Source organism: Pelophylax lessonae (genome assembly GCF_965119305.1).
Source record: "Pelophylax lessonae genome assembly, chromosome: 1".
Classification (NCBI taxonomy): domain Eukaryota; kingdom Metazoa; phylum Chordata; class Amphibia; order Anura; family Ranidae; genus Pelophylax; species Pelophylax lessonae.
Window position 1 is genome coordinate 217,658,147 of NC_138768.1, and position 17,326 is coordinate 217,675,472.

Consider the following 17,326-nt stretch of genomic DNA (forward strand, 5'->3'; position numbering starts at 1 on the left):
ACAAAATAACAATGAGGGGTACTCGGCGCTGGCAAGTAAATTTACACTATATAATGTATCAGTGTGGAAATGTTTTGCCCTGAGCTCAGGAATGAAAATAAATTGTAACATTTCAGCAGAGGAGGATAGTTCTGTGAATGAAAGCACACTGTTTACACCAGGCATGTCCAACCTGCGGCCCGGGGGCCGCATGTGGCCTGGAACCACAGGCAATGCGGCCCACTGCCCCCTGACAATTTTGTTTTTGTTTTTTGCTGGGGAGGAAGGAAGTCGAGTCGGGGGCACGGCCACAGAGGTTTCCAACCAACTATAGGCAGAGGCTGCCTCGGAGGGGATCATCCACTAGTTGTGTTAAATTAGTGCTGGGGGGGCGTGGCAGCGCAGGAAGGGCGCAGCAGCGTTTTATTACTTATATACCTTAACTATAGTATATATTTTATATGCGGCCCGAGAAAATTTCTCTACACTCAATGTGGCCCAGAGAACCCAAAAGGTTGGACACCCATGGTTTACACAGTTTTAGTGCCGGTTAGTATATATGCAAAGCGGGATCCCTGCAAATCCACTGTGGGTTCCCGCATCGCATTCACACACTGCCATATGCGAATTGCTGGGGGTGTCAATACAAAGTTAATGACACCCCCAGATCAGTTCGCATATCGCAGTGCGAACTGTCAGTTCGGACATGAATCGGATCGCATAAGTGTGAACACCCATCCGATCTGATTCTGGTTCGGACCCAAAAAAGGGTCCTGTGCGTGTTGTGTCCAAATGTGATGCAAATTTCTCTACTTTCAGGAACTATTTATAATTTCAGGGGTTTTAAGTGTGTATTCATGTAAAAATGAACTTTCTAGCATGTTGGAAAAAAATAAAAAATAATGGTTCCTGTATTGGATAAGTTAAATATTAAACTCATCCATAGAGAAAGGGAGTTTGGGGGAAAGGATTTTTCTGAATACTTGCATATGCTCAGTGAAGAACTGCATAATAATGCTATATGAATCAAAATGATTAGAAACTACGTACGATTTTAAAAGTAAGGAAGATTCGGGACTTGTTTGTTCTATGCAGAACTGTTTCTTGAGTTACCTTAATGCAGTGCAATGAAATATTTGCTACACGGTCATTGTCACAAAGCACACTGCAGCCTGTTCCTGCAGAAACGAGGGTTTTTTCTATCACATGTAATGTGCGGGTTCAAACAATTGCTGTAGGAGTCACATCTCACCTCTAGTGTATTTTCGCCTCAGGGAAGCATCAGAGATCTCCTTATCGCTGATCGTTTCTAGTAACAAGCATCATTTATCCAATAAAGGTATAATTTATGCTCTGATTATTCCCTGAACATTAATCTGCCTTGATGAAACTACTGCTTAGTTTGCTAAGCCTCCATAATTACGTATGATAAGCTGCCAGAACAATTTTTTATTACAGCATTTAAACGGAGTCATAATCACTGATGGATATTGTTTTGAAGCTTGTGTTTTGTTTTTTCACCCCATTAACCACTTCTGGATCGGAAGATTTCCCCCCTTAATGACCAGGCCATTTTTTGAGATTCGGCACTGCGTTACTTTAACGGAAAATTGCACGGTCACGCGACGCTGTACCCACATAAAATTGATATCCTTTTTATCCACAAATAGAGCTTTCTTTTGGTTGGATTTGATCACCTGTGCAATTTTTATTTTTTGCACTATAAACTAAAAAAAAGAGCGATAATTCTGAAAAAAAAACAATATTTTTATCACTTTCTTCTATATAACATTCCCAACAAAAAAAAAAAAAATTTTTTTAACATTTTAGCCCAATTTGTTTTCTGCTACATATTTTTGGTAAAAGAAAAATCGCAATAAGCGTATTTTGATTGGTTTGTGCAAAAGTTATCGCATCTACTAACCAGGGGAAAGATTTATGTCATTGTTATTGTTTTTTTTTACTAGTAATGGCGGCTATCTGCGATTTTTTGCAGGACTGCAACATTGCGGCGGACATATCGGACCCCTAACTGAAATTTTTGACACTTTTTGGGGATACCAGTGACATCAGTGCTAAAAAAATATGCGCTGTTACTGTAATAATGACCCTGGCAGGGAAGGGGTTAACACTGTGTGATCAAGGGGTTAAATGTGAGCCTAGGGGAGTGATTTTAACTGTTTCGGGGCAGGACTTATGGAATAACCATAGAGACCTGTGATCCTTATATACTGTAGAAGGATCACATGCACTCTGTGATCATTCCAGAGAAAAGAATGGTCAGCTGTGTTTACAACAGCTAACCGTTCTTCTCTTTCAGTGGGGATCGATCGCGGGTGACAGGCAGCAATAGGAGCCGCCTGCCCTGTGCATCAGAGTCCCCGCTGCCAAGTGGGGGTGGGAGCGCGCTGGCGGTGCGCGCCTGCCCCCTAGCTGCAGGCACACAACCTACGTAGCCCTACGTTGGTTCGCGCAGGAGGGCCAGCCTTCCGCAGTATATATGCGGCGGGTGGTCTGGAAGCGGTTAATATAGCTAATAAATGTAAATATATAACTGTAGCCAGGTGCTGGGCTACAGCAATATGGGGAAAGCGACATTGGGGTTGATTTACTAGAGGCAAATCCGCTGTGCACTACAAGTGCACCGCAAGTGTACTTGGAAGTGCAGTCGCTGAAGATCTGAAGGGAAGATCTGAAATGAGGGCAAGCTCTGCTTATTTCTATCATCCAATCACATGCAAGCTGTTTTTTATCTTCCCTGCATATCCCCCTCAGATCTACAGTGACTGCACTTCCAAGTGCACTTACAGTGCAATTGTAGTGCACAGTGGATTTCCCTTTAGTAAATAAACCCCACAGTCTTATTCTTCTCTCCCTCTACTGAAATACTGATGTTATGCTGCACAATACTCTTCTGGCCAGCAGGGAGAGTGCTAAAGCCAAGATAGCCCATAGACTTGGGACTGAGAGTCCTGGGAGTTGTAATTTGAAACAGCAGCCAAAAAATGAAATAAAAAGACTCCTTACACTACAGATCCCAATAGGCACTATGCAGTGGATAGATTATTGTTATTAAACTGCCTGGGAACATGCTTGCTGCTGGCTGTGAGGGATTTAGTAAGAGAGCACCTCTGTCTGGATGTTCACCTGTCAGTAGGAGACCATACCAGCAGAAATCAAAGCCTGATACTGGGAGTCATGGGCATCCGCAGAACTTTTTTCAGGGGGGGGGGGGGGCATCATTTTAAGGTCACCCATGCTCCGCCCCTTTTTGACAATGTTATGAAGGGGAGGGGCTTAGTCATTATCTCATAAAGCGCAGGCATGCAAAGGTTTGAGAAACCTGATGCAAAAGCTTAATAGAAGGATCAAGCTGCAAATTGTCTGATTAGCAGTTTCTAATCTGCTTTTATGTTTACACTATTGAATGCACCACATTATTCATACACACGTTAAAGGCATTACAACTGTATTATAAAATAAAACACATGTTTAGACACAGCAGGAGGCAGGCCAGGGGAGGAGGCGGCTCGATCGCTGCCGGCCTCCCGCAATCGTCAGTGACACTGACAGGATAGCCCCCTTGTATGTAAACAATACAAGGCGGCTCTCCTGTCAGACAGGCAGAGAGGGATCTGACTATTCAGTGAAGTTGAAATACCGATCTCTCTCTGCCTGTGTTCTACCCATCCCCCACACAGTAAGAAAACACACTAGGGACACACATTTAACCCCTTGATCACCCCCAGTGTTAACCCCTTCCCTACCAGTGTCATTTATACAGTAACAGTGCATATTATTTAGCACTGATCGCTGTATTGGTGTCACTAGTCCAAAAAAGTGTCACCCTGTGTCAGATTTGTCTGCCGCAATGTCGCAGTCCCGATAAAAATCCCTGATCACCACCATTACTAATAAAAAAATGTAAAAAAATTAAAAAGCCCAAAAATCTATCCCGTAGTTTGTAAACGCGATAACTTTTGCGCAAACCAATTATTATACGGTTTTTGGGATATTTTTTACCAAAAATATGTAGAAGAATACAAATTTGCCTAAATTAATAAAAAATTTGATTTTTTAAATTTTTTTTATTGGGAATGTTTTATAGCAGAAAGTAAAAAATATAGTTTTTTTTTTTTTCAAAATTGTCGCTCTTATTTTGTTTATCGCATAATCAAAAAAAAACGCACAGGTGATCAAATACCACCAAAAAAAGCTCCATTTGTGGGAAAAAAAGGACATCAATTTTATTTGGGTACAGCATTGCACGACTGGGCAGTTGTCAGTTAAAGCAACGCAGTGCCGTTTTGCAAAAAATGGCCTGATAATTAAGGGGGTAAAACCTTCCGGGGCTGAAGCGGTTAACCACTTCTGGACCGGACTGATTTGGCACCTTAATGAGCAGGCCATTTTTTGCGATTCGGGACTGCTTTAATTTAACTGACAACTGCGCAGTCGTGCAATGCTGTACCCAAATAAAATTGATGTCCTTTTTTTCCCACAAACTGAGCTTTCTTTTGGTGGTATTTGATCACCCGTGTGTTTTTTTGATTATGCGCTATAAACAAAATTAAGAAAAAAAAAAAACGTTTTTTATTTTCTGCTATAAAACACGTGCAATAAAAAAAAATTGAAAATCAAATTTCTTTAGCAGTTTAGGCCAATTTGTATTCTGCTACATATTTTTGATAAAAAAAAAATCCCAAAAACCGTATATTAATTGGTTTGCGCTAAAGTTATATGGTTTACATACTATGCGATAGATTTCAGGACTTTTTTATTTTTTATTATTTTTATTAGTAATGGTGGTGATCAGCAATTTTTTGCGGGACTGCGACATTGCGGCTGCCAAATCTGACACTAAGTGACACTTTTTGGGGACCATTGACACCAATACAGTGATCAGTGCTAAATAATATGCACTGTTACTGTATAAATGACACTGGCAGGGAAGGGGGTAACATCAGGGGGGATCAAGGGGTTAAGTGTGCTCCTAGAGAGTGCTTGCTTACTGTAGGGGGAGTGGACTGACTGCAGGAAGAGAGGGATCGCTGTTCCTGATTACTAGGAACACACAATATTTCCCTTCCTGTTTGACAGAACAGCTGTCTGCCTTGTTTGCATAGGCAGACAGCAGTTCTGTCAGTCTCCTTGACAATCACGGGTGGCCTGGGGCCATCAGCTGAACTGGCACGATTTCAAGCCGGTGTTTCAGTCCGACTACAGTGGCAATTTCCCAGACATCTGTGCGGGTTCCTGCACAGATGTCTATGGAAATTGCCCCCCAAATCGCCAAAAGTAGTACAGAAACTACTTTTGGGAATCGGTGTGGCGCCACAAAGTCCGCATTGCACCGATTCTGACGATGCCATTGCCGGCAATTGGCTCCAATTTGACATGTCAAATTGCATGTCAAATCAGACCAATGTGAACGTAGGCTGAGGCAGGGACAGCGTTGAGAGCGGACAAGCAAAGTCTCTCCTCCTGCCTCTGGTGCATAAGCAGTACTCCTCCTGCTTTCTCTGGCCTGGTGCATAACATAACCCACCAAATTTATCCCATTTCATTCCCTAGGGTTAATATCCTTCCCATGCCATTCAATTTTAACCCCAGGGAATGGAATGGGATGAATTTGGTGGGATATTATGCACCAGGCCAGAGGAAGCAGGAGGAGTACAGGTACAGCCAGGGCAGGGAAGTGCAGCGCTCTATTCATCATGCCATTCAATTGAAATTCTCCTGTGAGTGACTGAAGGACAGTGACTTACTTGGATTTCTCACCGGTCTCTCACAGTCACTCATTGTCAGTCTCACGCGGTGCCTCACTTGTGTGTCTGTGTCGCTCTCGTCCCGCCGCTGCCTCTCTCTCCGAGTTCTCCAGGCTCCTCTCCTCTGCGGGCCTCAGCTCCGCCCTCCAGACTTCCATCCTCGGCCCGGCCCACCCCCCCTACAGCTGTCGGACTCGGTAGGGAGAGGAGGACAATAACAGAGAGGAGAGGAGGGAGCTGGCTCAGCCGCGGTCGTGGATCACTTGGCAGCGATCGGCTGCATTGCACGGCGGCGGGCACAATTAAAACAGTGCACTTCTGGGGACTGGATGGAAGGAAGGAAGTTGACATTCCAGGGGGGGGGGGGCACTCACCCCCCCCCTTGCCCCCCCTGCGGACGCCCATGCTGGGAGTGAGGACACCTGGGGGGAGTACAGCACTGCCCATATCACAGCATCTGCACCTCCACTGCTGCCGTAAGGAGACTGGAGCATCCACTCCCGGCTTCTCACAGCCTCTCACTTTCAGGGAGTACTAAGGAGGTCCTCCTTTCTTCAGCAACCCGTGGACTGGTGAGAGGCTGATACTCCTAGCAGGGACTGAGCTACTAGGAGCAGGACACCAAGTGTACCTTATCTATACTGCACCCATATTGCACTCTATACTGCACGTAGTCCAAACCTGGATTGCACCTTGGTGGCATTCCCCATCCGGGGGGGTATTCTATCTTTGGACTGGAGCGAGACTGTGTCTTATGCAACCCTGGCTCTACCAGTTTTGGAGCAATTGTGCTATCCTAGGCACTACCATGCCTGGATCCCCTTTGTAAAGCTCCATATTTTGTGCTCGTAATAGGCATTACAGTGTTTGGTTATGTGGAGTTAAGTCTTGGGCCTCCTCAAGGATACCATTATACAGTTTTGAACACAGTTGGGCGTGTATAGGCAGTACACTCCAGTTCCAAAGAAACCCCCTCGTTATTTGCCACACTTTACAAGGTTCATTCTACTTACCCTGCACCTACTCATCTCCTGATTTGTATTCAGATACGTTATTTACCACTAGCTCCAGAGGAAGCTTATATTTATAAGTGAAACATGTAGGGCAACCTGGATACATTCAACGTCTATGTATGACCATTGTATAGGCGGAATTCAGGGACGGTCCAGTATTCTTTCTGTAACCATCTCTTGAGCCTATCATGAATATGTGATGTATTTCTACCGTTACTGCTGCTTAACATTTACATGTAATATATTATGTGTGATTATGTATGCACATGCATTTGAGGCTGTGTGCCTTGTTGTTTTTTAAGATTGTATTTTTTGTCTTTTTCTGATTTTCTGTTACAATTTTATAATATTTTTTCAATAATAAAATTACAATTTTAAACTATCCGTGCCAATAAAGTCCAACACATTTTCTTCTTTTCCAAACTCCTATACATTGGGATGTGGCACGTATATATATTTCTTTGCGCCCAGGCATACTGCAGCCTGGTAGCGCAATATATAACGCTTTAGATTGCACCTATACCAATCCTACACCACATTATACCAAACCTTTACCTCATCTTAACAGCATCTATCTTGAACTTGTACCAAGAATATGCAGTACCTATACAGTGCCTATACTGCATTCAGGTAACTGGGACTGTCGTTAAATGCACCAACACTCCTAAATGATAACCAGCAGAAGAACATCCCTCCCACAATAATTATTCTGCAAGCCCCCTTTGTTCCCCTGCCCCCTCCGCTATCATCCTTCTTTTCTTTTGGACAGTGTATACCCAGTCGGTCTAGGACTACTGCTCACTGTTACACTTGAGGTGGCCATGCTACTGTTTATGCTGATCTAGATGTCAAATGTAATCTTATACCCAGTCCTTACTGTATTTCACTTTGTATGCTAAATTGTGTTATTACCCTTGTTAATCCATTTCATGCTTGCCTAGTTACCAACCATAAGTATATTAATTTTGCCTACTACCTGGTTTGGTGCCTGTTTTTTATAATTATATATATATATATATATATATATATATATATATATATATTGGGTACTAAGTATTCCTTTCAGTGTTTTTCTGTGATATGGTATGTTTGTGCACTCAACCGGGTGTATCTGAGGTGCTGAGATTCTTGAGAAGGTTGAGTGAATAAGGTAGAAGAACAGAGGACCCATCCTATCCAGCAGCTCCTACAGGGGTAGCACTATATAACTAAGGATAGGAACGCTGTCAATGCCTGTTCAGTCCTTCTATTAAAATGGGGCTTGTTATGTATGTGTGCATTACTCACTGTATATCTTCACTAAGGCTAGCTTACTGACTTCTGTAAAACACGCAAACAACAATATATTGAAAATTGCTGTTTTTACAGCAGCAGGTCACTGATAAGGAAGCATGCAGCAATACTTATATGTCAAAACAGCTTTCTGGGAGTTCAGTACCATGAGCCATAAATTATTAGTGTACAAAATATGACATTGTATGTTACGAAAGTTGCTGTTTACTATTTAGTAATACTGTAAAATTAAAGAAAAAATAAGGCCCCGGTCGCATTATACTACAGTGCACTAAGACATATGGGTTCTTGTGCATTAAAGTGCATTGCGTAAGCAGCCCATTCAGCGTTCCTCAATGTAGGAAAATATAGATACTTCTTCAGCGCATCGTGTTGCAAAAATACAGTTTCTTGCCATGCATTTTAGTCCATTTTTATTGAATTTAAAATACTAACTTTATAAATGATATTTTATACATTTTGTATTATTCAGAAATAATCTTTATTTTAAAAATAAGCATTACAGAGTGCACTCATGGAATACGTTTTGCAGCACAATATGGGTTTTCTAAAGAGAAAGCACAGTAGTAGCGGTTTACTTTCAGACTCTTTCTCTCTAAATAAAATATTGTTAATGAAAACACAGAACATTTGGATAAATTCAACTGTTTGTGAAATCATTTGAGAATATCATACTAGGATTAGTCATACTAGGACTGCAAGTGTACTATAGTGTACTATGTAACAAGCCTGAAAGAAGCCTGAAAAAAAACACTGCATCTAATGTGTAGTAAGCTTCAACATATTGTTTTTTCTTTGGATACACCTTAAGACAATGATTGTGTGCTGTAAACACTCAATCATTGATTCCAAAGCTGACTCTAATGAATGGACTGCCTAATATTTGGGCTTGAATTAAAACAAAGCCATTAAATAGATTCATAGAAGATGAAGGGAAGGCAATGATAACTCAACTCCACCAGAAAATTCTATTCTATAAAAAAAGTGAGGAATGGGTTGTTGTGCAGGCATAAACACTTATTAGCTTTGCACTGATCCTGTGGGCAGAAGTAGATGGGGCTATTACCCCATGTATGCTTCCAGGTTGGCACTAGGAAAACATTTTTTACCATGAAAAGGTTATAACCCGTGTCAAGTTATTTTAAAGGGACAAGACATTAGGTAGGTTTTCCAGTATGGGTTCATGGACAGCTATAAAACTTTATTAAACTATTAACTCTGCCCAACTCAATCACAAATTTTAAAGAAATATAAACAGTTTGAACTATAGTTTGGGCTTTAGGGTAGGCTTAGATAGATGCGGAAAAGAAGGCCTTTATTATTTATCTGTCCTGCTGCCCATGCTTGAAGAGCTAAAGCTTACTCTAGAGTTTTCAGCACCTTCTACTTATGTCGGATTCCTTTCTGTGCTTTATCCCCCAACCCCTATTTCACTTAAAAAATAAATGTTTTTTACAAGTTTTGGAGATCTTTGTAAATCTACATAGTCAAGACAAAAACTTTTTTTGATTAAAGCCTCAGGCACATACACAACTAAATTTTTATTTTTCCATGCACAAACATATTTTTTAATCAACACATAAATAAAGATTTTGTTTTTAACAGGTTTAGGTGGGAGTACAAGCGATCAGATTTTTCTTCCATGACACTAGGGTTTTGATCTATTTTTTTTTTTGCATTCACACAAATAATTTATATCTTCAATAGTTTTATTGCATAGGGCTTGGCTAATTTTTCCCCCTGTGTGCTGATTTGTTTTTTAAGTATACAGCATGATACAAGAATTTGTATACACCTGTCAGCCCTTCACATAATTGAGTGACCACGGATGATGCCTAAATACTCCCCATACGCATGTGATCTCCATCACAATGACCAAGCCCGAGGGGGGGGGCGTCGGGAACTGCATCCAGACTGAGGTTGCCACTCTGTTGACCAACATAGGATCATACGGATGTGCGGCATCAGAGCCGGTTCACACTGAGGCGATCTGACTTCGGGGGGCGACCTGTGAAGTCGCGTGCACCGCTGTGCACCACGACTTCGGGGCGACTTGCAGGGACTTCACATAATGGAAGTCTATGCAAGTCGCTCCCAGGTCGCCCCAAAGTAGTACAGGACCCTTTTTCTAAGTCAGAGCGACTTGTGTTGCTCCTATTAGAACGGGTCCTGTACTACTCAATGGACCGCGACCGACCGCGACTTGTCAGGCTGACAAGTCGCCTGACAAGTCGCGCTAGTCTGAATGGGCTCTCAGGCATCCCCTCCTATCTCTTCCTATTTTACTACAGGATGCAGTGGAGGCATAAACGATGATGGTTGGAACCACAAAGGACAGAGGAGAACTGAGCAGTTGACACCCCTAAAGTTTCAAATACAAAAGATACTTTAGCGAGGGGTATCCCTACAAAATTGCAAAACAGCCTAAAGACTTCTATGAGCCCAACTATTTTGATGCAAACACTGCAGAGCAGATGGTGGTGACCCAGAAATGACAAATAAATGTGTCCTGCGACTAAATGTAGCGTGAAATCCAAAGAAGTGGTGGCTAGATAGTTGGCATCTAAGGTCTTGCTGCCCTTTCAGGATGATGGGTATCCACACAAACTGAAAGCATAAAAAACGAGAGAAGGGCGCACCGACCTAGTGCAATACCATAAAACATTTATTGGAAATGGCTAAAAGTCACAACATACATTATACTCACAAAAGTATGCTGTGTACAAGCATAGAACCAAAGAAATCCTTCGGCTATCCAGAGACCTCAGGACCATAATCCTTAATAGTGACAAGCAAACTTGATACTGTCCATACAGATAGGGCCAACGCGTTTCGAGGGAGGACCCTCTTTCTCAGAGCCAGAAATGTTCTGGACAGCAGGCAACCACATAGCGCCTGTGGTACTGCACTAATCTCCCTATACCTGCAGAACAAAAACAACTTGTGTTTTCCATGTACACTCATGTTTTGCAGGCCTTATCGTATCCTAATAAAATTAGGAATTAATTAAGATATACTGTACATACCTTTCCCAATTTCCTCTAGAGATCTTCACTGTCTGTCCTGTCTATCCCCATGCAAACTTACTTTAAAAATGTTCTCGGTCAGCAGATACTCTTCTCACACATCACTGACCTTTTACCTCAATAGCAGGTCCGTCACCAGGTTGACATGCTTCATAAGGGCCTTCTTATTAACTGAACAATGTGTGCAGGGGGAGAGGTCCCGTCTTACTGGAAAGATTTTATAAGAAAGGCTGTCCAGTGCCAGGCAGGCAGCATAGAGAACATCTCTGAGAAGAAGCTTCAACAGTAAATGCATTCCTGTGTAGAAAATTAGCCACATGAGGAGGGGGAGGATAACTGCTCTGCGAGTGTCTCTACTCTTTATATGTAATTTTCCTAAAGACATGTGTGGCTCAAATTGAAAATGTCTTGCAGAGCAGTTTTGTTTATATGCATATGTATCCAACAGTGGTAAATATAACAATTGCCCGAGTTACATTAAATACAAATTCAGTTGACTTAGGTACAATATGTTTCTCTTTTAGAAAATTGCAGAAAGCAGCAGGAAATGAGCCAGTCCTAAATGATGTATGGAGGAATAACAACAACATGCCTGTGGTACTGAACAATCCATACCTGGAATGTGATCAGGTACGTCAAAGCATTGCTGATTAAGCCAACCTGTTGTCTTACCATATCACTCTTAGCAGCTTGTGTGCTTGTCATATTGGATCGGATTGTAAGATGATGTGCCTTTACAATCTCTGGATTTGTCATGTATTAATTATTCAGTTCGGCCATCCTGAGGGTAAATTGTCATCGAGTATTGACTAAAAGCCCAGTCTGCTAGGATTTTCCTAGCTTCACATCACACTATTGATGTATAAAACCATCATATACCTCAGAGATGTGTCAAAATAAACCTATTTAGATTAATCTCTCACAATCTAGTGCATACATAGTGTAAAATATACTGATTAGATTGGTCTACATGGGAGTTTAGAGAAGGATTAGATTAGAGAATAAAGAAAAATGTTCTTATACAGTTCTCATTAGGACATTTCTGTATTTGTAAAATGTCTGATTTAAAAGGTACCATTAGTTCTAGTTCACATAAGATCTGCATGCATTTTAGATACATTTTTACAAATGCTGGGAGGCACTTTAATCAGAGGACTTAAAGAAGTATTAAACTCAAAACTAAATGTATCATTTGTATGTATGTATGTATCGCACTTTACCAATTATTAGATGCGGTGGCTGCATCCGTTTTCTTTTCTTTGGATTTTATTCACTCTATTTTCAAAAAAATGATCTAGCCAGTGACACACCTCTTGTATTACTGAGACACAACTCTGGAGGAATGAGAAAAGGAAGCACAGCAGACAGCAGAATTGTCAGTCTGGGGGAGGGGAGTATTAAATGCAGTAGCAGAATTAGATATACTAATAACTTGAAGCCAAACTCCAGCTCACACTTGAAATTCAGTGACAGCAAACATTTTATTTTTCCTTATGGGATTTGCATGAATAAATTAAAGCTGATACATTTAATCACCACTGGCAGAGTTAAGTGGTTTGTCTCATCCATGTAAACATTCTGCTGGAGAGCTTGAGTTTGTGAAACGCAACAGACTTACTGGCTGGATTACCAGATAAAAATAGAAGGAATTAAGTCTAAAAAATAAAAAAATAAATAAATGCTGCCATTACATATAATAAATATTTGCTTTGGGGTTAAATAATTTTTTAACCTCTTGGCATCGAGCGCATGCAAATATGCGGTCTCACGGCAGGTGGGCCTTGCATATTTGCCGACACATCATTAATATAAATGGAGCGGTGCTAAATCTGACAACGCCCAAAATATTCAATGAAGTTAAGAGAAAATAATTTGACATATAAATTCAAAAAGAATAAGAAAACATCTGATGAAAAATTACAATAGCAATATTAAATATTGTAAAAGTCCAGTGCAAAAGTGTAGGTGAACACAATAAATAAATTTTTTTTGGTGCAATGATTAGTGCTTCACAGAGAAATCCAAGTATCAGCAATCAAAATCCAGTGCTAAATCCATAGAAAAAAATAAACTCCATGACCATGTGCCATGGCCACTCACCTCCAGTGCAAAGGTAATGCGCATTAAACTGCTAGAGCGATTTCCATAAGATGTATTTCATCACAAATCATCGCACATGTAATAGGGAAAATAACTTCACTATGAAGACCTATGAAGTGAAGCTCTCTGGAGGAACCCTGGTTGAGAGAGGTTGCTCTAGATCAGGGATCCTCAAACTACGGCCCTCCAGCTGTTGTGGAACTACACATCTCATGAGGCATTGTAAAACTCTGACATTCACAGACATGACTAGGCATGATGGGAATTGTAGTTCCTGAACATCTGGAGGGCCATAGTTTGAGGAATCCTGCTCTAGATGATCCCACCAACCCTAATAGCCTAGTTGTTTTGGTTCAGCCTTTTGTTACTGTTCTGGACAAAACTTTTTTATTACGTCCTGATTCCTGGCAGGGCTAGGTTTAGTTCATTAACCACCTTGTGAATAAAGGCTTTATTTTTATTTTTTATTTAATACCCCTTTCTTTCACCATATACTCTAGTAATTCACACACTGAGTAGCACATATGTTCTTTCTGTCTCTATATTTGCTGGCACAGTTATTGGCAGCTAAGAGAAAGCAATCGATCGCCACTTGCGATCTAGAGCTTTTCGATCATATGATAGCCATGACAGCCAATCATGGTGGTCACATGATCATAAGCAGTGTTGGGGGTAACGAGTTACAAAGTAACTGATTACAGTAACTACATTACTTTTTTTGGTAACGGAGTAACGTAACTAGTTACAATACTAATATTGGTAACTACACTACTTTACTAGGCTATAGGAACGCGCTTTCCTGCGTTACGCAAGCCGTGCGATACAATCGTTATTACGAAGAATAGAGAGGGATGAAGTTTATGACTTTTTGTTGCACTTTATGTTTTATTCTGTTTTTTCAGGTTTTGTTCTCTTGTTTCCCAAAGCCTGTGTTTATACAATAAACTCTATGCAGAAAGAGTGTCATGTATCTTCTTCTACACGGTCAATTAAGAAAGAGGAGAGTAAAGTAATAAGTAGTGAAGTTACTTTTCAAATGAAGTAACTAGTATAGTAATCTCGTTACAATTTACAGAAGTAACTAGTAACTAGTAACTAGTTACATTTTTTGAGTAACTACCCCAACACTGATCATAAGCCCCGCCTCCCGGCATTCAAAACCCCGTAAGGGGCCAGAAAGTGACAGCCTTAAGGGGTTAGAGTGAAAGGATTTTTAATGCAGAAAAGAGATACTATGACTTTATGACTTTTCTGCATTAAAGTTCAACTCAGTGTACAGTTTTGGCAATGCCAAGATGAAGGAACTTCCACACATGCTAGGAGTGTCCTCATCTAGGCTTGGCCAATGAAAAGATTGGTACCCAGAAGAAGATCAGAAGAAGATGTCAGCAGCCAGTAGGGAGTAGTGAAGGAGAGTATAGTTCCGCTTTAAAGTAGAACTAAAGGCAAACCTATTTTTTTGTTTTCATTTTGGATAGAGTAAGGAAGAGTTATAAACCAGATTTGACTTTTTTTTTTTTTTTTAATATTTATTTATTTTTTGTGTCCCATTGGGGAGATTTACCTTCACTTAGTCAAAACAGAAAGTGAGGGGAAATCCCTCCAAATTAAGGAAATCCTTGGTTGTCCCATTGGAAGATTTTTTTCCCTTTTTTTTTGTACTTCGATGAGAACATAAAATGTGTGATTTTCTTTCATTTTAAAGATTGGTGATGACAGTAAACAGAACCAATAGTGAGGGTGATTGTTCCTAAGGCCTTAAGCACACCGGACATGCTAGGAGCAGTAGAGTTTGGGCAGAAAAAAAGCGCTTGACGCTTAAAAATGCTACTAAAAGCTGCTAAACATTAATAAACACTGCTAAATGCTCATAAAAGCAAAAAAAAAAAAATGCTCATAAAAGCTAACACTTGAGCAATATTTCATTTCAATGGCCAGAATAAATGATTTATTCTGGCCAATGAAATTAATTAATGCCCAAGAGCCTGACACGTGTAAAACCTTCAAAAACCTTGTAAAAGCTTTAGACACTTTTACAAGCCTCAGGCATTTTTTCTGCAAAAATGCTGCTGGCTTCTAAGAGAGTAAATAAATGTCCTGTGTGCATGAGGTCTAATAGGGAAACAGATAGCAATAAAAACTCGACAGGGGTTCTAATCCCTCTCTACTCTATAGGAAAATTGAAAAAAAAGGGGGCTTGCCTTTAGTTATACTTAAAACAATGGCGGCTGGTGCCGGTAATCCGGGGGGGGAGGCGGAAAACCAATGCGATTTACAAAATTTGTATAGGCTGTCCACTTTGCAAAGTGAATTATAGTGAATAAACTGACTCTATGTTCATGTTTCATCATCATGTGAAGGGAAACAGGATTTGTTTCCCATTACCACCACTATCTTCAACAATGAAATCCAATAAGAGCTAAAAATTACAGACCCGAGGCTGAAATTAAGGATCTCTATGGCAAATAACGTGGGAACGTTTTCTACTTACATGTTCAAATGTGCCTGTTAGTTTTCCATAACTGGTTTTACAGCTACACACACACACACACACACACACACACTAAGTTCATTGTGTGGCCTGAAACAGAAGATAAATGAAGCGAGACGTGAAACGGAGAGGTTTCCCAGGGGTGCCTGGGATTTCCTACAGCTCTTCCAGCACATCCAGATTATGGGATTCCCCTGCCACGTTTAGCTGGTATTTTTCTCCCATTAAGTCTTCAGGGTCAACCTAATCCATTTTGCTAATGTCCGCAGTGCCACCCCCACACACACACACTCACATTAATCTGCTTTTAACTTAGATTTCTGACATAAATGCAGGATTTCCCTTCCAGCTTGCTGCTGATCCACGGTGAAATGCCCATCCCCCTGGAAGCAGAATGAATTCTTAAGCTCTTATATGACGGTCCCATTTTGTGTCATCTTCTAGAGAGCAGTCAATTCAGGTTCACGGCATGTTTTGTGAATAGATCGAATGTAAAGTACACTAAAACATGTCTCTGCCAGCATTTAAAGGGTGGCTGTAACCATATTTCCTAAACTGATTTATCTGAAGAATGAGTTTAATATATTTCGCAAACATGTAAAAAGTTAAAGAGATTATCAGGTAAGAAGATTTAAAATAAAGATGGTATAATGGAGGTGATATTTTCCAATACCCACTAATCCTAAAGAAGAAAAAAGCCAACTGTCATTGTGGTGGCTCCAATGGTAGCTCACTCTTAGCAAGCTATAAAAAGCCAAGTGTCTACATTTTTTGTGCATGTATGGGAGATTTACTTACATATTTCTGAATGCTGTGTGATGCTTTTTCACAGTTTTTTGTTGTTGTTTTGTTATAGTGGGTCTTTAAAGTCCATGCTCATTAAAAGGTTCCAGAGTGCTAGGTGCAAGGGATGGGGGGCTGAAGGAATTTATTTTAAGTAAACAGGTACTTTAAATACAATTTTGTGGATGACTATTTTTTGCATATTCACATGCTATCTGTCTATTTGTCTGTCTGCCTGAATTTTAGGCAAAAACATTTTAAAAGGCAATGTCATATTTAAGCTCAGCTAAAATAGGCTGCACAGCTAAAATAGGCTGCACAGCTAAAGTAGGCCGCACAGCTAAAGTAGGCCATAGCCTTGAGTGGCAGGGCTGTCAGTGACGTATTCCTGTGTATATAAGGCCACAATAAATTGGGGCCAGCTATAGCGCTTGCTTTAAATGAGCCAAAACTGGACAATAGCTTGTCAGTACCAAAGGGTTTATAAATTGGTAGGCCTTACATATATTAAACCTCTATAAAGTGCTTGGTGCTAATACCTTAATTGAGTAATGTGCAAAGATAAATAACTCTCCCCTCTGAAGACGTTATGCGCATTGACGAAACGCTCGTAAGGTGGAACGCACGCTGCTTACGTCACGGGTGCCTGAGTGAAACGCAAGCCGGTATTCACCGCTCTCCACTCACGGGCACCATTTTGGCTGGCGGTTTTTACTATTTTTATGTATTGTACACCTACCAACTTTATTAAACTTAGTTTTTATGGTAATACACTATCTGGAGCTTTTTTTACCCTGCATACCCTGACCGGACCCTGTGGATCGAGGCTATCCAGGAGAGGGATTCCCGAGTACTGTGGTACCACAAAGCCCA

The 17,326-nt window shown here is 40.8% G+C and overlaps 1 protein-coding gene across 7 annotated transcripts in view; it reads left to right on the forward strand.

Moving 5' to 3' along the window:
• NOS1 (nitric oxide synthase 1) overlaps positions 1–17,326 on the forward strand; it is a gene marked incomplete at its 3' end in the record, with an annotated part of 435,619 nt that overhangs the window by 341,802 nt on the left and 76,491 nt on the right. For all 7 annotated transcript variants that reach the window (XM_082252128.1, XM_082252130.1, XM_082252134.1 and 4 more), the window contains one exon: positions 11,604–11,709. In XM_082252128.1, coding sequence (XP_082108254.1) covers positions 11,604–11,709 — 106 coding nt within the window. The remainder of the gene's footprint in view (positions 1–11,603; positions 11,710–17,326) is intronic.